The sequence below is a fragment of the Triplophysa rosa genome, linkage group LG20 (genome assembly GCF_024868665.1).
Source record: "Triplophysa rosa linkage group LG20, Trosa_1v2, whole genome shotgun sequence".
Taxonomy (NCBI): Eukaryota; Metazoa; Chordata; class Actinopteri; order Cypriniformes; family Nemacheilidae; genus Triplophysa; species Triplophysa rosa.
This window is the reverse complement of record NC_079909.1, coordinates 5776573-5804389: the sequence shown is the minus strand read 5'-3', so window position 1 is coordinate 5804389 and position 27817 is coordinate 5776573. Positions and strand designations below refer to the sequence as shown.

Here is a 27817-nt window from a genome sequence, read left to right as displayed (position 1 = left end):
TAAAAAGGGGCGGTACACTACAGAAGGCGAGTGGGGCTGTACTTCTACATGCAGAACACACGATTTAGAATGGTGAGAGCATGCATATTACTGTGGTTGAATGTGACAGAAAAAGCCCTTGTTTTCGCATTTTGCTGGTGCATCGCCCCAATCGCCCTAATATGGACGAGCCGCCCCTGCTCTGTATCTAAAAAAATTTAAGAAACCACCAGTTTGATGCTCAATATTAATAGTCATTATATGAATTAATAACATTCAGAAAGTTAAGAGATACTGATGTAATCTTGCATTAAACCACCAAACTATTGTTATTGGCAGATATCACTGAATAATCGGCTATCAGTATTGGTAGAAAAATGTATTTGATTGGATGTATAAAAACAGCCGTTGCATTTTGAAATGGAACTGACAACAGACTGACAGTTGAAGGGGAGGAGTCATTTAAGATGGATAGTCAATACAGGGCGGAAGTGCATTTTCAGATTTTAACTTAAGATTATGAGTGCACACGATTTTTACAAAGAGAATGACCCACATTGATAAACTATTTACAATAAACGCTGCAATATTTCATGAAAAAATAGGCATTGTAATTTTTGATTACACTGGGACTTTAACACAACCAGTCCTATGTTAATATATTCATAGTTCTGACATCATAAACGGTTTTTGAATGACCTGTTTTCTCAGCTTATTTTTATAAATGGTCTCGGTAGACTGTGAAGGGAGCTTTGCATGTGACCATTAAAATACGACTACAGTCGTTAAACTCTTTTATTTCATAAAAAGAAGAAGAAACCTGAGTTATAGAAAGACATTAAGTGAGCATAAACTCACACTGAGTCTCCCATGAGCCTCACTGTGTGGCAAATATCACAGAGAAGCGCTTATGAAAAACGGTCCCTTATACTCACGCTTTAAATAAACTTTAATCAATTCCAGCTCATCCATTTGCTTGCTTTATACTAGATGAGAATAATGCATATCCCCCCTCACCAAACACACGCACACACAGAGATCTGTCCAGTCCATTCAGTATTCATCGAGAGACGCCACACCTCTCTCACAAACACTCATGAGAGCCTCACGCTCTCATTAAAGTCGACTTCTTAATCCTCCGCTAAAGAGGCAGTTCTGATCAATTCCGAGAGCGTTTTTCCCTCTCTCTTTTTTTAGCTTTCCCTTTTTACCTTCCTCTTCCAGCCATTAAAGCGTTCCTCTGCTAACGGGAGAGGTATTTAAAGATATAACTAGCCCTCACTAAACGCACTTCACACCTTTCCTTTCCCCCTCACGTATTCTGAATAACGCAGGCAACGCTTCATATTTGCACCTCGGGCCTGGACTAATCAAAAGCTCTCGTCCGGGAAGACTTTCCCAGGCCTGGATCTGATCAAAGGGCACTACAGCTGGAAGCCATACGGCCAGCAAGTGCTTCTGATTGCCATCTGATTGCTCCGCTTCATGGATTATTCTTCATCCAGACACAGAGAGAAAGAGAGCGCTCGTACCTGGCAGCTTTACCTTCATCTCACATTCAGCCTCTCATTACTGCCAAAGCTACCGGTAACCCTGCAGGATCTGAGACGGACCGCACACGTCCGAAGCCGACGGGAATGATCGTTAAAAATGGATGGAAACAGTCTTGAAGGAAGAGAGCGGAACCTAGGGATGTGCACTTTGGCCTTTTTATGAACACATATACACAAAATGACCATTACAATAAAGAAAATAAACAAATCTGCAGTAAACATTGCAAATCATCCATGTAAATAGAGAGGGTTGTTGCCTAACTATGGGGACTTATAAGTACCAAGGGGATGATTTTTATTAAAAGTTTTTTAATCATTATTCATTATAAAAATGATTTGCATTATTGTACATTATATATTATACATTAATACTAGGGCTGTCAAATGATTAATCGCGATTAATCGCATCCAGAATAAAAGTTTGTGTTTACATAATATATATCTGTGTACTGTGCATAATAATTTTGTATTTATTAACACATACACATACATGCATATATTTAAGAAAAATCAAAAAATTTATAAACATTTATTTATAATTTAAATTATTGGTAAATATAAATAAATGTATTTAAATATTTCCTAAATATGTATTCATGTGTATGAGTTTGTATTTATAAATACAAAATTATTATGCACAGTACATAGATAAGACAGCTCTAATTAATACATATATTATAAATGAGTTGAAGGTATGGATTTGATTCTTGACTCTTGTTCTAAATCACAGATTTTGAATCCTAAATCCTAGATGGATTAAAATATCCAAAATTTTACATTTACTTATATTAGAAGAGTTTATTTCCAAAATGAGATAACTCTGTTTAAAAAAAAGTAAAAAATCATGTTTTTATTGTGTTTTATGTGTTAGTCAGCTGTATTTTTGTTATTATGGCTTAAATCAAAACAAACCAACTGCAGTTTTATTGATATTAATTGGAATGCACAATAAAAAAAATATTTTTGAACAATTTTAAAAACGAGTTATCTCATTTTGGAAATAAACTCTTCATTTACTGTTAATAAAACATTCTTTGCTTTTTACCCTTTCATGCTTGAATTTACCACAACCTTAATCAGGATTTGATTTTGTTTTGCGCTTTACTGCTCTCAAGGAAAATAAAACTATAAAAATATATATTTTTTTACAAACACAAGAGATTTTCAGATGTTCTCTTAAATTGACAGTATGCGTTTTGTTTTTGTTTGAAGAGATACTGTGGTGATTTTCTCTGTGTGAAAGCATTAAAATCTAAATGTGTTATTTTAAAAGCAACCATTTCAACATTTATTGTGTGAAATGTTTTCTATTTTGTATCCAGTTCCATCATGACAAACAATTGTACAATTAATAAAGTTTATATAGTTAGTATACTTCATAGTCAAGTGAAAGGAGATGCGCAATGTGTGAGTAACATCTCGGGTTACTTGGCTGTAACCCTGTTCCCTGTAAATGCGGGAACGAGATGCTGCGTTTCAAACGCTATGGAAGAACATTCTTTGTTCGACCGGTTGTGAAGCACGTGTGTCAAACACGCCAAAAATTGGCTTTAAATAACCTCGGCAGGTGATGTGGCTAATTACCCCCGCACCTGCAGGTTATAAATACATGCGAAGCACACGCGTCTTCAGGTTCCAACTTTGTCTGAAAGGACATCTGTGTCCACAATAAAGCGGGCGACTAAAGGCTGTTTTCCCATAGAAACCCCATCAATCAGGGCGTGGCAAGCCTAAATGGAGGCCACATGAACCCTGAGAGTAGCGGGGCATGTGCCTGAGGTCAGTTTCTCTTGCGGAAACTCCAACACTGAAACAATCTGGCAGTGAATTGGGTCTGCATGGTGTGACATGCACTATCTTTCAAAAGCACTCTGTAACAATGTTCAAAGTAAGGAAGGATGGAGGTGGGAACCAGCGAACATTAAATAAACCATTAATAAAATAAACCAAACAACAAAACGAAAGTAAAGGGCCGACAGCTACCTCACGGTCAACTGCCGGCCACACAAACATAAATAAAACTTGACACAATGTCCAGGCCTGGTCCTCTCTCGTCATACACTCCTGTCGCTCGTCCTTCTATGCTTCCGTAGCTCCTCCATGAGAGATGCGAGACCGGTGCAACGCGCAGCTGACACTCATTATCACACGCGTCACCGGCCTTGCACCGCTCCCTCACGGCTCTCGTCCCGCCTTCCTCGTTACACACGCCATCTAAGGGCGTAGCACCTTCTAGTGGAGGGAGCCCTAGCACTTAAAATAGTCTCCACTACATCGGGCGGAAGCCCAGTACCGCTCAGCTGGTTCCCTTTAGGGGCCAGACATGGAGATTCCAAAGCTCGGGATGGGGATGAAGTATTGTCCCTTGCGCTTGAGACAAGAGATCCCTGGTGACTGGAATCGCCCATGGCGAGTCGTCGAAGAGGGATACTAGGTCCGAGAACCAGACTCTGGTTGGCCAACGGGGGGCTACCAACACTTTCTATGGCCCCTTTGTCCAGCAGAGCTTGTAATTCTTGTGCCAATAGATGCGCTCACTCCGGTTGCACGGAAGTGGAGACCACATCGTTGAAACGCGGAGGGCGATTTGTACATTGAATCCTGTAGCCCTTGCCTACAGTTCTTTCTACCCATGGAGAGATACCTGGCAGTAGTTTTCACGCTGCCAAATTCTCTGAAAGGGGTATCAATGTCGACACTTCGTCTTGTTGGGGGGATGCCAGATGTCCGGTGTCCTGAGGTGTGGCAGGAGACGACCGAACATCTAGCATTGTTTTTGAAACCGCTAATCCCCAAAACGCCGGTGGCGGCGGAGATTGCAAAGCGGCCCTGTGAGGGTGCCGGAGAGGAGCCTCTAATCTCTTGCTGCACCCCTCCCCAGAGGGGCACACACCCACAGTCCCGGACACACAAGTCTCAGGATTTTGTCTTCTTAGAAGAGATGAAGCGCCTCAGGTCCGGCCCTCCCGAGGGGCACGGTGGGCCGCTCCCCTGCCTCTGCGAGGGGGGGTGCGACTCGCCACACTCTCCCTCCACCCACTCCAGACCAGTCTCCCAGTCCCGACCAAGCACACAGTCTCGGGTGGGTCCGGTCTACCTGAGGCATGAGGTCCTGGGAGGTTCAACCACAGATGTCTCTCCGTGGTGACCAAAGCAGGCATAGAACGGCCGATGGCACGGGCCGTCTGCTTGGTCGCACGGAGAGACAAATCTGTGGCCCGGCGTAACTCTGAAAACGCCGTTTCATCTACCACCCCACCTGTGTTCACGTCATCCAGCAGGTCAGCCTGGTATGCCTGCAGAACCACCATGGTGTGCAGGGCAGCACCAGCCTGACCCGCTGCCTGAAAAGCCTTCCCCACCAACGCAGATGTAAGTCTGAGGGCTTCTTCAGGGATGACAATGTCCCAGTGGAGAGACAACTGGCCAGCGTCTCTTCCACACGGGTTATCGTTGTGTACCCCCGCGGCCTCGTGCCAACGATGGTCGAATAGATCGACGTCGATGGCACGAAGACACGGGTGAGGCCACACACGAGTGACAAGACACGAGTGAGGTCTCTGCCACGAGCGAGATAACTTGCTGTGGAGATCCTCAAAGAAGGGGAGAGCTCGATGTTGGGGCTCGTCCCCTCGGCCACCTGACAGATATCTGTCGTCCAGCTTTCGGCCAGTCGAGCTTAAGACGGTCGACTGCCTTAGTCAACGCCCCGAGAAGCTCCTCAAGCACCCTAGAGTCGCGGGAGCAATGTCCATAGACGGCGCTGTCCAACCCCGCTGAAACAAGAGATGCCTCATCCTCTGCCCGATCCGAAGAGAAGCCAGGGCACACTTCGGAAGCAGACGCGAGGACGTTGCGGTTCGGCTCTCGTTTCTTCCTCGTCCTGGGGTTCGCGGTTTGATTTAGCCAAGGCACGGGAGGCTGATACTTCCGCTTCTCCCATGCCTTGGCTAAATCAAACCGCGAACCCCAGGACGAGGAAGAAACGAGAGCCGAGCACGAAGAACCCGGATGCCTAGGACATCGCAAAGTTCACACTCTCCCTCAAGCCCCAGGGCAGCATGGTCAGCCCCCAAGCACTCAAAGCTAAACTCATGCTTATCCAGATCGGAGAGGAGCCTCTCACAAGGAGGCACGCATCTCAGATCGGAATCAGACATGATTTAAAAGTCTTATACTTATTACATTTAAGGCTAAGTAGTCAAATGCTTAGTCACTTAATATATAATAAGTCTATTTTCTCTACTTTTAACTATAGCTTTTAGAAAACAAGAAAAGAGGGAGACTTCTCCCTCACGACAAACACATGCACACAAAGCGGTCCTTGAAGACAAAGAAACCTGAAGACGCGTCCGCTTCGCGTGTATTTATAACCTGCAGTTGTGGGGGTAATTAGTCAAATTTCGCCATGTTTGACACACGTTCTTCACAACCGGTCGAACAAAGAATGTTCTCCTATAGTGTTTGAAACGCAGCTTTTGATAGGGAACAGAAAAAACAATCAGTCAGACAGTTATTATTACAAAATTAACCCAAACAGGGCTACTTTTTAAATAAATAAACATATATGACATATTGCTTTGGGTTCAAATTATTGTATTATATAAGAAAAGAGAGACCACGTAACGATTTTGACAAATGTTAAATGCTCACAAATTTGCATGTCGCTTAGGATAGAAGTGTTTGTTAAATAAATAAATGTAAATTACTCAACTGACATGAAACTAGCATGTAGAAAATGCATATCTATGGGGGGGTGGTGTCACCTGTGAACTGACCAATCAGAATCAACAAACAAAATATGTCCAATAATGGCTTTGTGCATTCTTACTCTTTCACAGAGTATGAAGAAATGACAATAGAAGTTTGTCATGTCATACCTATCGTGTCAACACGTACAACAAAATAGAAAATAGCTCAAACACAGGAGATTGACGTATTTCAGATCTAAAAAAACCATTCACACTTGTTAAACTATGTCGATTTTGTAAATGACTCTCAGATAGCTTCATTAATATGACGTCCGCGGCAGACAAAAGCCTGAGCTTTGTAAATACTGCATAACTTCTCCTTCACTCTTGTTCAGTCTGTCTGTTGAATATTAACACAGCCCTGGGTCTGTTTGCCTAGCAATGATGGAAACAGCAACATGTTGGTGTGTTCCAGCAGTCAGGTGTGTGTTCGGCTGTGTGTGTGTATGCCGTGAATGAGGCAGGAGGGGTTTGATATTTACATTCCGGATATATCAGCACTTTCAAACACACAGAGCCCAGACACGGATTCATAGAATGAAAGGAAAGAAGAAATAAAAGATAAGGCTGGAAGATGGATGAAAGAGGGACGTTAAAACAATCTGAATAAACAAATTAGCTGCCGGTTAAACAAATCAGTGGTCTGCATAACAAAATATTGGCTTGCCTTTGAAATCTATATTAAATCGATACCTTTGGCAACAAGTAGCTTTATGTGACTGATAAAATGAAATTGGGGCTGTCAATAGGTTCACTAATTCATTTAATCTTGTATACTCTGCAAAGTCAGCATATAGTTATCCCATGAAAATCGCTTTACAAGCAAGTTTTGATGTCCGGTGTTGATGGGATCTCTGTTAAACTTGAAGATTTTGAGACTTAATTTGATTTCGTCAGTAATTCATTAAAGTGCATTTTCAGTTGCTTTAACTTTTAGGAATACACTTAATTGAGGAGATAAATACATAATTAAGTTATATGACCGAATTTGGTAAATGGGCAAATAAAATAATGAATCTCACCCATCAATGCATTTAGCTTTCCCACTTCACGGTTTACTGTCTGTACTATTAGCCATTTAAGCTACAACTTGCTAAACAATGACATTAGACCACTGTATGTCAAACCTGATCTCACTGGAATTCGTATTTATGAGGTGGCTAATTCGTCTGAATTTGTACAATTTAAATAATACAATATCATACGATTAGTGTAAAAATGCAATACTGAAGCCCCTCCCCTAACCAACCTGATCTCACGGGGATTCTAAACTATTTTACTAGGTGGCTAATTTGTATGAATTCGCACGTTGTGAATCGTACAAACGTAGGATTACTAGAAAAAAGCAAAACTGAAGGCCCGCCCCTAAACCTAACGTCGCTGGCGCAAGAGCAAATCGTACTAAAATGTATGATTGAGATCGTACGAATTAGCCAAAAATAGCTACCTCATAAAATATTGACATTTTTTGCCTTGATATTCTGTTGCCTAACCCCACCCTTAAACCTAACTAACATCAATGGCGCGAAAGCAAATCGTACAAAAACATACAAATTCATACAAATTAGCTATCATGTAAAATAGTTTCTGTGAGATTGTGTTGCTATTTCTTGTACCGCAGTACTTTTATTAGTACCATTCAATTTAAGGAATAACTTTCTTTTGTTACTCTTTCGTCAAAGGTGACATGTAAAAACGACCCTAATGATCGAACGCTGCCCACAGTTTGACCCGCATGGTCTGAATCGGTTGCTCGCACACACGCACGCACACAAACACATAAAGCAGCACCTCGGGACTTAGCGCAGATGAAATGCGCCTCTGGGTCAGGGTTCTACAATGGGAGGATAACTCAAACGGCACCATGTCATAATCCATTACAGGACTGTTATTGGCCTTGCAGTAAATCGCAGAATAACAGCACGGCTCCAGCAGGTGACGTGTGGCGGCGTTTGTGCGTGATGGACTCTACAGTAAGCACTATCAGCTCATTCTATTAAAGCCGATCTCATAATGGATCTCAAGTTGCTCGATGCAGCAAACTTTAAACAGATCAGCACATTCAAACCACTGATAATATCCAGTTATTGACCAATATTAAACCATTTCCCCTTTCCTGCTTTTCTCTCACCTTATAGTGTCTACAGCAGTTTCCTTTTCAGCTATTGTTGCTTCTGTAAAATCATGAAATATTTATAAGGGATGTGCTTCAAACAGTGTAGCTTTCCATTTTGTTGAGAATCTGCTGTCATGTTAGTCATATTTTGTACAATTATTGTACTAACTCTACAAACCGGTTACAATGGTCTTTATATTGCAAAGAATTATGTCTGTAGAGAGAAACTAGCTAAATTAGCATAGACAGGCTACTATGAAAAACTAGCACAGTAAGTCAGACATAGGCTCAAAAACAAAATAAACATTCCCATGGTCTTGGTTTTGGCAGAATAAGTCTCGGTGTAGAATTAAAAAGAAAATTAAAGAGAATTTTTTCTGAAAATTAGCCAAAGTTAGCATACAAAACATAGCGTGACAGAACAACCACGGTTAAATGAGAGCACTTCCTCGTCTAAGAACTTGCCTAAGACAGAAAAAACCGAGAAAGCAATAAAGAGAGTGAGGTGAGTTTGGGTTCAATCATGGACGGCTCTGGTCTGGTTCAGCTCATTCAGCTGTAGAGGGTCCGACAGATCCCCCGGCCCTCAGACCTGGCCATAATTACACACTTCAACATGAGGGGAAAAAAACAGAGGCATTACGAATTCCTCCCTCCGCCTCTATCTATCTCATCAATGCGCCTGTCGTGGTGTAATTAGCGGTCTAACGGATGAAAAATACCCCTGTCAAAATAACTCCAATAATGACAAAAGTAAACGCAGCTTCAATTTACTGCAGCGGAGTCTCAAAGTACAAAAGCTGTCAGAGAGAAGTTCATTGATGTCACAAAAAATGGAAGGAAGAAAGAAAACAATGGATTAGGTTTTGGGGCGAGTCTCCGTTTAGAATTAGTTTGCTTGTCACCAGCTAACAGAGAATTTAGAGATTTACAGATTGGTAAGCCTTTGTGAGTAACTCCTCCTCGATCGAAAACAACACAACTCGAATGCAGTCGGAACTTTGATTCCAAATTACGAATCGTATTTTTCTTATTTATTTGTGTACTGTATGTAATTAAACCTGTTATCTGTCAAAAGCACTATTCATTCCTCAACGGTTAATACAGCTTTACAGGTGAAAGTAACCTAATGTGTTACATAGCAAAACAGGTTGCGAATCACATACACACGCAGACACACATTGCCCCACAGGAAGTACTTTGTCTGACTGATTAGGTGTTAATAGCAAACATGAGGGTCCAAACAGCAAACCTGCTGTGCTCTGCACAACATCTGGAGCGGGTCAACATCTGTGTCGAGGTTGCTAACATTACTAAACAAAAGCTGCCAGTCCTCAGGACTGAGCTATTAGAGGATGATGTAAAGAGGAAGATGATGATAGGATGACGAAGGCCTGCTGTTAAATACACTTTAGAACTGTGCCAAACTCAAATTGAAACATTTTTTCTCTCATTGACAATCGGTCCCATATACTATATATAGGGCTGTCACGATTATTAAATAATCATATCATCGCGATTGTTTGACCTCATCGCGATGGTTTAAGATCATCGCAATTATTGCACATCTCTATAGAAGACACTAGGGGGAGCTGTAGTGCATCTGCATATTGCATATAGCGTATACTGTATATTGTTACTAAAGCATGGTAATACTTGTAAAATGTACCACCACAACACAATCACTTAAAAAAACACTCAAACATATACAAATTACCTGCAGTACAATTCAATATTATTTAAGATAATCTCAGTGTGAAAACCAGTCTACCAAAATTTCATTAACACACAAGTAAAATTTTATTGCAGTCTTGCAAGTGAGAAAAAAACAGACTAGAAGCTTTTCTATGACTGATAGTATTTTAATGGTGGCTTCAATTCACTCCTGATCAATTTACTTCATTTACAAGTATTTGGTGGTTGTATTATTGACAGGTAAAAGCCTAAACCTTAAATATATGATGACCCAATTTTTTCTGATGTATTTCCAAGAAAAAAACATAGCTTGTATTCAGAACAATATAGTCGTTTCAATCGCTGAATCAAAAATGTATGAGAATTAAATGTCAAAGCTCAAAAACAGACAATTAATCGTCATAATCGCCAAAGCCCTAAAACAGACAATTAATCGCCATAATCGCAATGATTTATTAGACAATTAATCGCCAATCAAATTTCATAATCGTGACAGCCCTAACTATATACATACTATAACTATACTACACCATATACTATAACAAAATGTACCATATACTGTAACTATACTATGATGTAACAACATAACACTATATATACTATACCGTACTATACTGTATCATACCGTACCCTACCATACCCTATAACATTTACTATAACTGTATTATACCATATACTGCAGCATAATATACCATATACCATACTATGCTACACTATGCTATACTAATACTGTACTGTACAATATACTAAAACATATACTATACCTTATACCATGGGTTCGCAACCTTTTTGACGCCAAGGCCCCTTGTGTATTTGACAATATTAAAAGGCCCCCTCCCATTCACAGAAACTTCTAAAAAATAATTTAGAGCTTGACATTAACTGGAAATACATTTACTCATTACAAAAACGTCCAATCAATAAGAAATATCTTTTTTATATTAGTCATTTTATGGCCACCTTGGAAGTTATCTGGATCCCCTTGTGGGCCACGGCTCCCCTGTTAAGAAACTACAAATATACTATACTACACTACACTACGCCATACTATAACATACAATATACTATAAGTATACTAAACCATCTACTATACTTATCCTTATGCAATATTACTGTAGAACATTACTGCACTACACTACAGCATATACCATACCATACCTGATAACTATACTGTACTTCATCACACCGCACCACACCATATACTATACCATATACTAGAACTATACTTTCATATATACTATAAATATACAAAACTAAACCCGAAGCAGATACACCATCGGTCATTCAAACGAAGGTTTTAATATTAATGGTCATTATTAAGAGATATTTACTTCATTTGGTTGGAATAGAAAGATCTCTCTCCTACTTTCTTCAATCTTCTGACTCAATTAAGATATGCAAGCGAATCATGAATTGTGAAAGCATTTACCAATTGATGGCTTTTAACAATCAGACAGAGGACCATGGAGGCAACATATCTAATTTCATCTGCGTTTTCTAAAGAGCTCGGCGGTGACTGCGAGGCATTCATTCAACGATGGCATCTGAGGATGAAATTACCTTACGTGGGTTGTCGTGAAAAGAGAAGCGCACCACATTCTCCATCCTTTTAAATTAAAACTCATTAACAGCAGCACTTCTGAGAACACAAAGGCTTCGAAATTATTACCCATTATTATTACCCATTTTGAATAGGCCGAGGTTAGCACGCAGCGATCGCACCGCTATTGCGGCCTCCTGTTATGGAGGCTATACGTTTCTGTCAAGAGGCTTCTTATGGAAATGCATTTCAGGGTGTGGAACTGAAGAGAAGATGCTTGGCGGTTCCTGGAAGATGATATCGATCTTGTTTCAAGGCTTCTGATACTGTGCTCAGCTGCAAAGTAGCTTCTCTCGGTACATTAATCATTCAGAGATGCTTGCTTTGTTTACGGGCCAAATCTAGCACGTTTCTGTGAGAGGCTTTTCAATTTAGAGGCCGTAGAGATAATGGTGGCTTATTGTCAAAATATGGCTGCTTCCGTACTTGAAATCGCTATGCATAATGTATCTCGAAGCAGCGCCTGCATGGGGTTTTGGACCGGATTTTGCCATTGCTCAAAGCTGCGCTATTTACACATCAAATAAATTAGATTCTGCCACTTTGTGGGTATATTTAATGGCATATTATGCGGCTAATATTGATGTTAAGATTATTGCACAATTCCTCACCGTGACAGCACGGCGCAAAAACATATAATCTATAAAAGTAAATGACATCGTTTTGTGGACATACTGTATAGTGACTTTCAGTATGGTTATTGATGCAGATGCCAGAACCAGATTCAAATCCTTCTGCTACAGTGAAGCAAGATTCATAGATCTTACTCTCTAAAGCTCTGTTACATTTAACTTGAAGTCTGAATTTCAAGTTTTGAAAAAAGATTTGAAGTCAAGCTTTTGCTAAACAAATCTTGCAGTTTTTTAGTGTAACCAAACCGTATTAAAAATGTGATGCTTCTAGCTGAAATACATGACTTCTATCCCTGCATATTGTGCAATTTCTTTCAATAAAGACAATCTAAAGACAAAATCTGTCATCATTTATTCCCCCTCGTGTGGTTCAAAACCTGTTTATGACTCTTTCTTTTGTGGAACACCAAATATTTTTTGGAGTAATGTCTTTGTGTTCACACAATCGAAGTCGATGAGGTTCAGTGTTGTTCGGTGACCAACATTCTTCAAAATATCTTCTTTTGTGTTCTGCAGATGAAAGAAAGTCATAAAGGTTTGGAATGACATGAGGGGTAATAGATGATAGAGAATTGTAATCCCTTTAAATGCCAGTAAAAACACCAATAAGCTGGTTATTTCTGCACAAAATGCATGCAAACATGAGCACTGTGCAAAGACCTATTCCACATTGAAATATGTGAACGGTTAACATTAACAACTAATGTAAATGTAAACTAACCTCATATAAGTGTAATCTGCCCGAGCTAAATTTGGCCCAATGGGCTTTAAGTGTTCTCTGAAGCACTGAGAAGTCATAAGACAAGTTGTTAGGGGTTTTGTTTGATCAAGCGTAATTTCCAGGGCTCTTCAGGGAGCAATAAATAAAACTGATAATGGAGCTCGATGCGGAAACGGTAACTGGGCAAGGCGAGAATGATGGCTAACCGGAGGGTACGAGCAGCTTCGCCTGGGCGCGAACAGACTAAAGCCACTCAAGACGGCGAGACACTTCCAGAGTGAGGATCGTCTGCCGAGTTCATTAAATCTGCCTGGAGGACAGGACCACCATCATCTGTGTGTGTCAACAACAGCTTGTGCGCAAGATGAAATACTGTAGGTGTTCAGCAACAAGCTAAGAATTCCGATCAGCGTAGAATGAAAATATAAACAAGCAAACACACAGAGTTAATACACACAGAGTTGGGTGTGTACAAATTAAAAGTATATGTGTAACAATATTGCTTTTGCTACAATAAAGGTAGAAGCAAACCCAGACTGAATCCAGTACCCGAGGGGCTGTCTGACTGACAGATTGCTTTCCTTGAATGCTTGTGCGCTCACAATAGTCAAAGGACTTTTGGTGTAAATGCCAGGCTTGGTAAGGTATTACTATAAATACAGTCAGTTTGTCTTAAGTGAATGCAAACAAGATGGACCCCACAAAAAGGTCTTGCAGTGTCACTGGCCTTCTGCTACCTACATATCTACTTCTAATATGAAATCAAACTTTAAAAAAGAGAAGAAATACAAGTAATTTATCACACAAGAGTCAACTATGACAAATAACTTGTTTTTTAAGTCGTCTGCTAAATGAATCATGTAATTGTAAACAACAATATTGATAAAAGAACACAACCCGTCATTGCTCACTATAATTAGATTTTTTTTCATTGCTCTTATAATCGTTTCAGATGTATTGCTTTTATTTATCTATTGTCATTTCATTATTCTTGATTTTTTACATATGTTTGTTAAGGCTACCTTTCATTTTATTTGTATAAGTCTTGACATTTGAATGGATTTACTGCATTAATATATCCTAATAAATGTATACACTTAATCCTTAATATACTGTATATTAATATTGTCTAAATCCAAAAATAATTTCAAGGCATTACATTATTATATTGTGGCAGACAGAAATTATTATTTTATAATTATAATTATTTTCAATAGACTTATGTTCATAGATATGGAAATAATGTTCTGTATCACAGCAAAACCTATTTTGCAACCAATTTGACAAACAGAATAGACTGGTTTAGAGTGCATAATTATTTGTATCATTTAACATTAAAATGACATCCATATTCATATTAATACTTCAATCATATATTCACTTTTCCTGTGGTATTTTGTATTGAGACACTTGTAATCTAAATATCTGATTCTAATCAATGCAGGAGGTGTTGGTTCTTACAGTGTAATGATTACTAACTCTTGTGTATTTATGAATGATCCAAACCTCATCATGTTCTCTTCTCTTCACCAGGTTACTGATTAAAACTTACTTGCAAATGATCATGTAATTATTGCCTCTACTTGTGACACACTCGCAGCATCCCTGAGTAAATATAGCACGCTCTCTCCCATCATCAGCACAGGTTTATCCCTGAAATCTCTGGCGATGCAGCGGGCAAATAAGCATCAACTGTGGGAGCAGTCAAAGATGTCCCACGACCCACCTCACGTCAAACCTCTGACTGCAGCCTATGGAGCAACTTCTGTCGCTGAACCGCAGGGGCTGATGGGAATCACCCAAAGCTTTTGACAAACAGGAGTATTTTTATAATTTTAGCGTTATATAAAACTTCACCACTGTTGGTATCAACACTTGGTACATGTTGGTGTTATTTCAACATCATTGGGTCAAAAATGGACAAACCCAACTGTTAGGTATAAAAATTAACTCAACCCATTGTTGAGTCAGAGTGAACCATATTCTGGGTTAATGTAACCCAACTGTTGGGTTTGTTTATATTTGACCCAATGATAGGTTGAAATAACCCAACATTTTGTGTGTAACCCAACATTAGAGTGTATAGTTGGTACAGTGACAATCCTCATTCGCGACATTCACATGCGACAAGCCAAAAGTGTTGACAGGAGCCTGACAGAAACTGTAAGAGTGTGGGAATCTTTTTTGGACATGGATCTGCAAATGGATCTAGGTTTCATTTCACACGAACACTATACATACTGAGATCGTCAATTGATGCTGTATTTTTATATAAAGTAAATGCTATTTGACAACTTTTGACAAAATCCATGTATTCCTTATTCAGCGTATACTACACAGCTTATTCCAGTATATCTTGGACTGCAAAGGTCTATCACAGAGGTTAATGACCGGTCGATTAGTAAAGTAAATTGACACGCAAATCCTATCCATACAGAACATATGTGTGCCCTAGAGAACCATATCAAATGTCATCCCGCAGGAAGCATTTTTAAAAGGAGAGACGTATAAAGAAACACGTTTTTAATGCCATAACACATGCACACAGAGGATGTGATTCTAACACTACACTCTCATCACGCCCCTTTCAAAACCTCTTAAACGGACTACATAAGCACACACTTCAATTCTATAAATAACACCTTATACAATAACCTTTACGTACCTCTACAAAAGAAAAGTATAGGTGTACTGCAGCTGGTTCATGAATAAATGCATCACATTCAGGACACAAGCATTGTTCTTTCACTTCAGCACCCTGCCGGCACACGCTAACCATGTTGTATGTTGCAGACAAAAAGATCACAGAAGTGGCACCCGAGTGTTTGTTGTCGGTCACATCTATGAAAGGGGCTGGCCGTCACACCGGCAAACAACAGAAACCCAAAGCGACAAAAGGGGAAGCATTTAAATAAATAAAAATAAAGATCATTGGTTGCCGCAGGCCCGGTTGCGCAGTTAAAGATTAATGTTATTCTTCTGCAAATATTGCTTAGAGGGACAACACGAGTCACTTTCTTAGTAGCGATGCATTCATAAAAGAAAAGCCAGGGGAGACCCTAAGGCAAGGCCTCTGGGGGTGATGTGGACATGTCTGGATGAAAGACCAGCTGTCGATCACAGGAAGGTGCTGTGTGTATTGGTGGCAGCAGAACAAGATAGATGTCAGAAGACAGGGTTGTTGCTCTTTTAGCGCGTGCGTGAGTGTACTTTGCTCACCTGAGTAGGCCCAGTAGGACTCTTCGGCCGCCCTGCGGTGCCTGTCACCGACTGGCCAGTCACGATGGTCCGCCTTCGTCCCATCAACCAATGCTGAAACAGAAACAGAGAGAAAACAAGTAAAATATGAATTATTTGGAAAGTCAACGTGTAATTTTTTGAAGGATGTATTGACAGAAATGCAATATAATATACATAACTATGTGTTCAGAGGTGTCTAAAGTCCTTACGTAATGTAGCCTTATGGTTTTAATTACCTTAGAATGAGCTATTTCTATCTACATACAGTACACCACGGGTCCCCTAGCATGGAATTCACCATGTTGTTTCTACGGTAGCCCTAAACGGACAAATTGCTCTACAGAGGGCGTTTCGTAAATATGTTATCTCCTTCGGCAAAGCAGTGACTGAAATTTTAAATGTATTTTTATAGTCTTTTCTCTCAACCCTAAAACACAATACAGTGTAGTGCAAAATACAAAATCAAGTTACAACGTCTTAGTTCTGTGTCAGCCACCATAGTGCTTTGAAAGGTAGGGGTGGAGTGAGCCGTTGGTTGCAGTTCGAAACCTCACCACTAGAAGCCGCTAAATTTTATACACTGGCACTTTAAGCTGTGCAGGTGACTGCCAATAGTTTTATGATCTTATTTCCACTTTCATGCCCATTATTTCCATCCTTTCTCTCAATATAAAATGAACAAAAATAAAATGGGAATAAAGGCTGCACGATAAGGGAAACGATAATCACGATTATTTTTCTCAAAATGTAATCACAATTATTAATCATGATCATTCGGTGAGTTTCAAATAACTTCTTTTTATATAACTTCAACATATTACAATTCACAGCAACTTCTGACCTTATCATGATGACGTTTTGAACTTGCTAATAACACATTTGTATCGAAACAATTGTGATTAATCGCTTTAGGCAGAAATGATAATCGCGCGTTCCTAAGAAGACTTTTGGTTTATTATCTGACGCTGACTGACAGACATACAGTATTCCCTATATCACACATACATATCTGTATCCACACCCCACTCTCTAGTTTCAGCTTTGAAATTTCTTTCAGGCCAAGCACAAGATAAATCCCTCATAAATACAAAAACACAGACAGACGGGTCAAGCTACTGCTCACAACCCCAGGCAAACACTCGTGAATTATACAATACAACCTCGCACACACAAACAGAAACGCACCAGCCTGCCATCTCTGGCTGAACCAAGTCATTAAGTCCTGTATAAACCAATCTGGCTCAAAAAACCCTCCTCCATTAGAGAGAAAAACAGTCCCCCACACAGCGGTATTTACAGCCTGTCTGCTCTGGGATCAGTTTCCCCCTCCCTCATTAAACATGTATGAGAGGCTAAATAAATAAACAAGGCCTGATTGGCCGGTGAGCGGAAGGCTAAAGCGCTAAGTGCAGAGGCTGCGGACAGGGCGCTGGCAGCCGGAGATGGTGAACCGTTCCCAGAGACGCCGAGACCAGCTGTGTCCTGGTCTCGGCGTCTCTGAGACCAGGCCGAACTAATCTAGACTCATCCCAACAGGAGATCTAGACCCCTTCGCCTACTTGCTCGAGGCTCTAGGGCTCATGTTAGCTGTGAAATTACAACGCCGCACGATTGGCAAGCTTAGATTAGCTTTGAAACCTTAAACCTATCGTTCACACAGAGCTGGCCGCGTTGAACGAGAGTTTGTTCCGACTTGCAGCGAAGGCTGGAGGGATATGAGAGAATGGCACATATCCCAGCACCCCGTGGCCTCCGCGTGAGTTTATCCGAGGCGATCTCGGTCCCTTCGGCTGCCGGATGTCTGGGATGCACTAGAAGGTGAAGAGACGGCGTTAGTTCAGCCTCGCAGCTGCCGTCCACGTCTTAACTTGCAAACCTAGTGTGGCAGGACTTGGGGGTGACTGCCATTGCAGATCTAGACTGACCCACAAAAAAAATGGAAAGGGAGGAAGCCAACATCCAAAGAAAGCTGAGACGATAACAAGAAGAAGGCCACGCCGAGCCTGCCGATGTGCTGACCACACTATGGTAACAAGGACAAACTGCCTAAAAGCCATCACTCAAGACATAATGTAATTTACAAGGCCACTCTCTCTCGCCGAGCATGCTGGGTAAGTACATTCTGATATGAACAATGGGTGACTCTTTGTTTCAATGACAAACTGCCTTCTGCTCCTCGCTGCTCTAATTCTTGAGGATAGCAGCTCGGGCATGGCGGTGAATGCCAATGAGAGGGTACGCCATGGCTTCTCTATGAATTACATTATTGATTGCCGATACTCTTTGAACAGAAAATGTAATTACGCGATGCGGCACGTCGGGCTCCGTCGCTATCTTCCCGATATGTCACTCATGCTCTCTTTCGCTTTCCCTCAATCACTCTCTCCTTCCCTTTCTCTCTCCTCATCCATCATCGAAACTCGCCGTCTAGCTCCGATACTCCAACACTTACTTCCTGAGAGGAAGTCTGTGTTGGAGGGATTCCGCTGCTCCTTTAGCCACTTCAGGAGACAACTTCTCCACCCTATCCGAAAGCTCCAGGTATCTACAACAGCAAAGAACGAATAAACACACAAAATCACTGGGCAACAGGGGCAGCACCCTAACCAATAGCGGCTCAACATCTAACCATGAAGCTGCGTTCCAACCTAGCAGGACCACTATGGGGTAAGTTGTCAGAGTACTGTGACACACAAGAAGCTGAAAACTGATCAGCAAGACAGAGCTTTAATGAGCTTAACATTTTAAGAGCTTAAAATGTAGATCAAGGGGAGGTTTGGACAAGCCTAAGAAACAATTTTCTATTCAACTATTCCAAACCCTAAAGGTACAGTCAAGTGGTTGTTATACCATGTTTTGCATAAATAGACAACAGATATATACAGCCACAGAAAAAAATTAAGAGACCATTCCAAATTGTCATTTTTTCAGAATCTCTAGATGTTTTGTGGTCATTCCAGTATCGGTATTGGGTCCAATACTAAGCTCATGTACTCTTAGGGGCTGTGTCCACCGAGGCGCATTTACGCGGCTGAAAACGGCAGGAGCTCAGCTGAAAACGCCCGCTGCAGGCACAGCGTTCTGCCCTAAGTTGAGCATTTTTCAACTCTGGGCGCCCAGTCGAACGCCGGCGCTGATCGTGGGAAAAACGCATAGCACCAAGGCTGAGCGGGAAAAAACGTCAACTCTGATGGCTTTTTTAAAAAGCACAGCGTTACCGTTGAAAACAAATGAAAAAAACACGCCGGCCGCAGGTGTAAACGCTTCGGTGGACACACGGCTTTACTCTTAAAAATGCACCGATTACAAAGACCGATACCTCACGTGACATAACTGAAATTTGTTGTGAAATTTGCTTTGAAATTTTGATGAAAAGCACATAAGATTATTTATTTATAATGTGTTTAAGGTGAAGTTGTTTGTAATTATAAAGCTATACTTTTTTTATTAGTCTCACTGTGTCGTGAAAAGGTACAGGCATCGGTATCGGCGAGAACCAGAAGAAAATTATCGGTAATCGGTCTTTAAAAAATGGTATCGGTGCATCCCTACTTAAAAGTGAATCTGAACTTGTTTTCTTTGCAGCATTTGAGGTCTGAAAAAATACAGAGCATATTTTCTGTTATTTTCACCTGTTTTTCCAGTTTTCATTTTCTGCACCTAAATGCATATATTGCATATATAATGCATAACAATATTTGTATTTGAAATTTGGAACAAATACACATCTATATACGCATACACAACTATAAATAGTAAATTCAGAAAAACTTAAAATAATTTTGAAATGCTCTCTTAATTTTTTCAACAGCCATAGATAGTATGAATAATGACATAGATTTTTTTTAATATATTTAAAAATATATGTCATATATTATTCATATACATACATATTTATTTTAATAAATAATATATGTCTCAGTTTATGCAATATGTACATTAGGGACAGTTAATCTAAAAATGATTGTGAACATGATTTACTGTATGCAACACTTGTTTAAAAGGAGGAGCTCTGTCAGATTTCGACAACATTTGAGGGCATTTTTTAGCAACCTCCTGTGTCCCCACGGTACGGCTCAGAAACACACACACAGAGATGAAGGCACCGAGAAGAAAGAGAGAACACGTCCAGTGAAGTGCACACACTGTCGAGTATGACACAGCTAGTCACACACACATTTTGATTGCTTCATTTCTGCGGTATATGGGGCAAGCTAAAAACAAAAATGAGTTTGACACCCTCTGCCCCCGTGTTAGCGACTGAGATGGAGACAACTCCATCTCTTGCCCTCCTTTAGGAAAGAGAAGGATGTGAGGCCGAGAGATCTTGAGAGTTACCTAAAACGACCATCCACCACTGGAACAGCATCTCGCAGCCAGATACTCAACACACACACATCCCACCAAGCACAGATGTCAACACACACACACACTAACACACACCCCACAGAGACACACACAACCCACTGTCCTCCAGACCCTGTCGAAATCAATCAGCATCAATTCAGTCCAATATGCACAAAGAGCTTTTGTACACGCACACGGAGGCCGTCGTGCACTCTCAGCGTGCACGAGGCTTCACCGACATCAAACACACCAAAAGAATGTCATATTGTTGAAAAACAAGCAACATTGGCTTAAAGCACAATCTTTCTGGATTCAATGGCGAGCCGATGCCAGCGTACGCTCTTGCCATCTGTGATCAAATCTTCGGCGCCAGGGGTTCCATCTCGTCCAGCTCTTCTAAATGAATTCTGACGTAATTGATTTACATGCCTCTATTAAAGCCGCAGAGCTTTATGAGGAAGATATTGGGAGTTGACGTTTCTGTCAGCCTGTCTCCGTAGAACGAGGAGAGTTATGAGGGTTTCAGTTTCAGACGTAGATTCCCGAACTCTCGACAAGACAAGTCTCAGAGGAGCCATGCGACGTCGTATCAAATGCCGCCCAGAGACTGCTTTTGCAAGGGACAGACCAATCATCATATGTCAAAACACAAAGTAGATTTTAAATGCAAACCAGAAACTTGCGCGGCTGACTTTGAGCTGATAAATATTCAGATATCAGAGCTTCAAGGAAAGCACAATGTAGGCTATAGTGGGGCGAAAAGACCAACTAAGGAAAAGACTGCTTTTAAATTTTATGAAAACCAATCAAAAAAGTTATATGTCAAAACACTGGAGGGTAATGAAATAAATTAAATCAACATGACAAAAAATAAATTTAGCCAACAAATATGACACAAGCGACAGTTTTCAGAAGTGAACGAGTCACTAATATTGTTTCAGAATAACACCCAGAGGCGAGATATATTTATACTACATGGCATGTTATAAAAATAGCATGTTAGCTAAATGATCTGATTATCACCAACCTTTGAATCCTTGACAACACGGCGAGCCATTGCAAATCTAAAATCTTAGCTTGTGTTATTTTAACAAGACAAAGTCCATATTTCTCTATGCTAGCATTTGCTATGCTAACTCTATGCTAGCATTTTACTTTCATCACTGACTGAATCCAAACAAACTCACCGCCGAATCTGGATGGCTCTTGAAATGCTAAAAACTTTGGCTCACTCCTAGCATAGTCTTCAAAAAAAATCATATTAGTAATACAATCCAAGTTTACTACACTGGAAAAGTTTTACGAGTAAAACCATGGCAATTTATGGGCAGGGTAATCTTGCAAAGAGCTCAGTACAAGTACGGGATATACAGTAGTAGGCCATAGAACAATGTGAAACGTGAGAGAAATAACGTGCGGAGCCCCATAAAAACGTGCTATAGTACAATGGCACAGTGATGTCACAGTTACGTACAGTTACACAAAAGCATTGTGGAAGTAGCACAGATGCAGTAATTAAATTGAAATGGTATTACTACAATCAATGCATATCATGCTAGCACCATGGTACCATGGTAATTTTTGTACAAACTAAATAAATAGAATATATGTGGGCAGAAACAGAAGTGTATAGGATATATATAATACGCGCGAGGTGGTAATGACAGGTGCAACGTGGTAATGACTGAATATGTTCAGTTATTATTTATAATTTTAGCCTGAGGGTAAATTCTGCACGTATGTCACATGTTTCTGTTGAATAATTCTGAATCTCACACTGGCTCCGGCTTCATTGGAATGCACATTGGAATGCACATCGAGATTCGACTCCATGCACTTAACCTTGATTTTGCTTTTGTCTTTTTGGACAGGAAGGGTCAGCGTGTGTATGTGTGCCCTAATGGACTTATTAATATTCTCCTAAGCTCTCTCTCCTTGAAGGGCGTTCACCCTGCGGGCACATCCAGGACATATCTGTACTAACGTACCATGGGAAGATGCACATGCTTTCACACACACGGAGCAACATCTGCCACCTACATCTGCCTAGAGATGTGAGAGGGCAGCAGATACGTACAGTACAGCGAAAACACACTGAAGGACAGAAAGAAATAGGTACACCTAAGAATAAAAAATGTAAGTCTTATACTGTATCATTCAAAACCTGTATATGACTCTTTCTTCACAAAAGAAGACAATTTGAGAAATGTCTCAATGGTTTGGTATCCATTCAGTGGAAGTCAATGGGGTCAAATGGTGTTTAGTTACCAATGCTCTTCAACATATCTTCTTTTGTGTTCTGCAGAAGACAGAAAGTCAAACAGCTTTGAAATGACATGAGGGTGAGTAAATGATGTAAGAATTGTCATTTCTGGGTGAACTAGCCCTTTAAACCAAATATTGGCTCCATTTGGAAAGTTAAACTGAAAAATTGATAATGCACAACCTCCGGCACTTAGATATCAAACTCCTATTAGCAAAATTAATGTAAAAGCAGACAATGCACTTTTGATGTTGAATTAGCATAATATTACAGACAACGTCAGCTTTTCTTCTAATGTCATTTACATTAACAGGTCAAAGCGAGAACAGAGATCTTTGGTACAGTAGTTGCCCTATCCTCGAAAACAATGGCTTCTGTTTCAATTCTAATGATCAGATTATACCACAGAGGACCTTTATGAGCCCTTTGTCTCCAGAGGACAGGACAATGTTCCTAGGTTCCCTGGAAGATTTAAAGGAACCAAAGTGGCTTATTCTCGGAAAATGAATCCAGACTGGGCATTAAGCATTGGTCCACTGAAACAAAGTATAGCTGTGCTTCTTTGTTGTAATAGACTTTTGAACGAAAGAAGAGGAACAGGTCTTGTATTTCTCTTAAAGCGTCTCGAAGGTCAAAGCATCCAAGTAGAAATATCTTTAACAGATGCCACTTAGAGAAAGGCCAACAGCCGACAGCGGACAACTGCTTCAGACCACCGCGGTTCAATTCCCACAGCTGTGTGTGAACCGACAGCGCTTGCGTCACACACGCACGCGGGATTTCAACATCAGTGCCCGGTGAGGGTGTTAGCGGGTGGTTGCTGTGATTAAAAACACGTCACACTGTGATTCCAACAACACAAAAGCTTTAAGGTCTCAAGACATGGGCCTTTGCAGTGCATTATGTCGACATCTGAGTCCTGTGGCTGAGTCCAAAGAGAGAGAGAGAGAGAGGGAGGGAAATCGAGGGAAACGGACTGTTATTAAATCGGAAGGCGCCTAAGCAGCTGACAAGCAGTGTGTGACTATGTGTGTGTGTCAAATAGGGAATGAGAGGATGGAGAGGGAGAGACGGAGAGCGCGAGCGGGAGAGATAGAAATGGTACTGGCAGCGCCAGGCGACACTGTTAGACATAATAACATAATTTGAAGTAATGATGGTTGCCCTTTAAGATAGTCCACCGAGAGAAAGAGAGAGATATATGAACTGGTCTCCAAAGCAGCGTCTGGCTACAATGACAGCAGAAGCCATTTATAATGAAAGCGAACAGAGTACTGTCACTCCCTGACCAATTAGACAGGAAACGTAGTCTACGCAAGTACACAAATACAGATGTGACTCTTGGACAATGTACATGTTTAATGTGTGCTCTTGCATTATCTATCATTCTTTGGTTTTAGTTATCTTTATAGACCTTTTCATCGGACACACGTGCCTGGACTGCAGGTAACTTCCCGTCTGTTTTTATTTAATTTATGTGAATATTCATTTATATTTTTATGAATAATGAATAATTGTATTAAATAAACGATTTGTTGAATTTTGTTGAATGTTCATTTTATTAAATAAACAATTTGTTGAATGGGTCCTGTAGTTCGGTCGCATTTAAATCTAGTACATTGACATCTAGCGGTTGACTTGGTATCGCAGTCTAAATTCAAAATATTGGAGAGGCAGGTTTAGCTAAGTAATGGTTCTTCTCGGTTTCTTTTGATTTTTATCATAAATAATCTACAGGCGCTCTATTGTTTGCGAATGTGTACCGGAAGTTAAGGGGAGTCCACAAACGCACGCATGTGCAGTAACGTTCGTTTAAGTTGTTGCTTTGAAACCATCTATAGTCACCATTCTCGGTGTGAACAGGCCTTTAGAAGTGTGTGCGCAAGTCACGTACAATAAACAAGCTAAAAATGAAGTGCTTAATCATTTATGCACCTGTTTGTGATTAGCAGACCTTCACGCTCATAGCGGGATGTTAAGAATGCTAAAGACGCCGGCAGAGCAAACTGCAAGAGGCTCGATTAGACAGCAGTCAGTCACCGTGAGGCGAGAGAGCAGGGAGCAGCTTCCTGTGGCTCTGACTGGGAGGAGACGCTGGCGTCACTCCAGCGGACGTGTCTTTGTGCGCAAAAAGTTTGGAAAAGGGGGCGCCTTAGGGCAGGACGCTCGGGCATGGAACTCGGACCCGCAGGAAACGCAAAAAAGAAGACCTCGAAATAGCGCATTTGTTTCGCCTCAAATCTATTTGCATACAAAAGCTAGAACTGGCCATGAAGTTCAGTCCCCTGAGGTTCCAACCGAATGCCAGGAACGCTTTCGGTATCTCTCTCTCTCTCTCGCAGTCTGCCCAGAACTCCTCGGAGTCTATCAGACAGCGCATTATGCTTTCTGCAGGCTTCATTAGTCCTGAATACTGCACCGGAGAATTTCATTACATACACACGCAGCCAAAGTTCAGTACAAAAACAACGCTCCCTCGGCTAAACAAGGTTTCTTTGTGATCTGATTATCCAGAAAGTGAGAGATGGTGTACTGTGTTCAAGTTGCTGGAAAAAATGAACAGATCTACACCCAAAGAGAATTGCATTGTCATTTGAATCGAAACCTTGTGCGTATCGCGAACAATGCTTTAACAGAAGGTCTGGATCCCAACCAGGACGCCATGTGTGCCGTGAAACCGTGATAGTTCTTAGCCCTCCGCAATATGCTTCACAGATCTCACATACGAATAAATCACCACAGTACACATCGCATTTTCTGCGTCACGTCCTCATTCATGTCATTTGTCTTTGTGCGAATCAATCCGTCTTATTCCATTTTTTTAAACAATTATTCATCACCAACCTGTTCGGTTTGACAGCGACGGGTTTAAGTGTCAGGAGTGTGACATGATAACGTTCCACGAGTGTGAATGTTTCATTCTCGGCTTACAGTCTTACAGTCTGCAGTTCCTGTTTTGCGCAAAGGTGACTGTGGGTAATTTGTAACCTCGTCTGAAAGGGAAATGGCAGTGTGTTTAGCCTCAGTTCGCCGTGATGACACACACACACACCGCCACCACCTAGCTAATGATTTGCAATCGATACGGAGACCCGAGGTGCCCCTTCATGCAAAAAGGGTCACCTCGCAGGTCAAAGCTAATCTATCACCGCCCAAACACCGATACGGCCTCGGGAACTGAAAATGCCAGCGCTGAAATAATCAGAGAGGTGAATGTGAATGAAGTGCAAAACCGATACAGTACACACTATTTGACAGTAAATACTTTCTCTTTTAACAAACAATTGTGTTTTTAAAATATTGCCTTGGGTCTTAACCAATGGCTTACGTTTGGGGAAGGACTAGAACTTTATTCAATTGATGGACGACAGAGATGAGCATGTCGGTGAATCCATTTCATAGTGGCACAGAAATGACATGTTTTACCTCAACATGAAGTTCAGAAGGAATCCTGATCATTCAGTCATGTCAATCTGTCGATTTCTTTGGCTTTCCTCCTCAAATCGGATCTACCTCACGTTTTGAAAATCTGTCCTCAGGTCAGAAGGTCAAGGCTAATTCACACTGATCCAACAAACGGCACCAAACGTGTTTCTTGGCATTTGTTGGTTCAGTGTGAATGAGCCGAGTCTCTGTGTCTGTCAGGACTAGATGAGAAGGTAAACTTGAGCTCAGATGAAACTAAAATAGACATTGCAAGAAAAAACCCTCATGTCATGCAGTCTTAGAACTACTGTTATTAGCATTAATGCTGCTATATCCTGAAGTAGAAAAAAGGCCATAGTAAAACCACAGCAACCACAAATGTACCCTCGTCTCACTTTAGTAACCACATCAAAGACATGATATTTGTGGAAAACAAAGTTTTGAGTGAACTATACCGCACATGGACAAGGCCACTTGACTTTAATATTCATGACTGTGGTGTACTAGTGAGACCATAAATGAGGTGTAAATAAAGCTGTATTAGCTTGAAGGTTTTATTTCATTGCTCAAGGATACAAAGCAAGCAAATACGAGGGAAGCAAATATTGTCATGTGGGCTGAGCTGTCATTATGACAATTTCTTATCTGTTTGTTTGCACAGTCACTCATTTGCATGCTTTCTAATGGATACCAAGCGTTTCAGAGTCGTAGCGAAAGAGAAAAGGCCAGTTCACACCAATGATGATAACAAACTGTAACTATAAATGTAAAGATAAAGTTTTAAAAATCGTTCTAAATTGAACAGAATCACAAATCATTTTCGATCACGGGTGTGGACAGCAACATAGATATCATTATATTTACAGTTATCATTCTGGGTGTGAAATGGCCTAAAAGCAGGCCTTAACTTAAACACACAAGAATTTGAACGATTTATTAGCGCAGACCCTATTACGACACCGAGACGCATGGAATCCTTGTGTTTGTAGTGTGGAAATCGAGAGTGAAGACTGTCAATGGGAAAGCTAGTCAACATCACCATTTCCACAGTTTAATCTCGCCACTGTCGGATCCGACAAAGCATTGGACGCGAAATTCGTGAATGTGGAAATTCGATTAACACCCGCCTGAGGTGATGAGACCCCTATTCTATAAACACACACACACACACATACAGAGCTCAGTGCTGGCTCTTGCCCCCTGCCAGTGGCTAATGACAGACCCACTGCTTCATGGCAGGAAAACCATCTGGTGGCTACAAAGCTTTTAAACCAAACAAAACACTGCCAACCAGAACGAATCGTGTGATTGACCGTGTTGTCATGTGTAGGCACACACAGGTCTTTAGTTCTACATGGATGTGCTGTATGCGGCGTGCAAGTTAACACTTGACAAGCACCAATTGCCAGTAAAACAAATAAAATAAATACTTGCAACTAATAATGTGAGACCTAGTCTGTGAAATTCAGGATAAAGTCTCAAAATGTAATTATG

General features: G+C 40.8%; 1 protein-coding gene across 1 annotated transcript in view; it reads right to left on the bottom strand.

The window, feature by feature from the left end:
* The window catches only part of ptprga (protein tyrosine phosphatase receptor type Ga), a 236808-nt gene that overhangs the window by 161378 nt on the left and 47613 nt on the right, over window positions 1-27817 (bottom strand). Inside the window, exon 2 of the mRNA XM_057361532.1 lies at window positions 16267-16359. Coding sequence (XP_057217515.1) covers window positions 16267-16359 — 93 coding nt within the window. The remainder of the gene's footprint in view (window positions 1-16266; window positions 16360-27817) is intronic.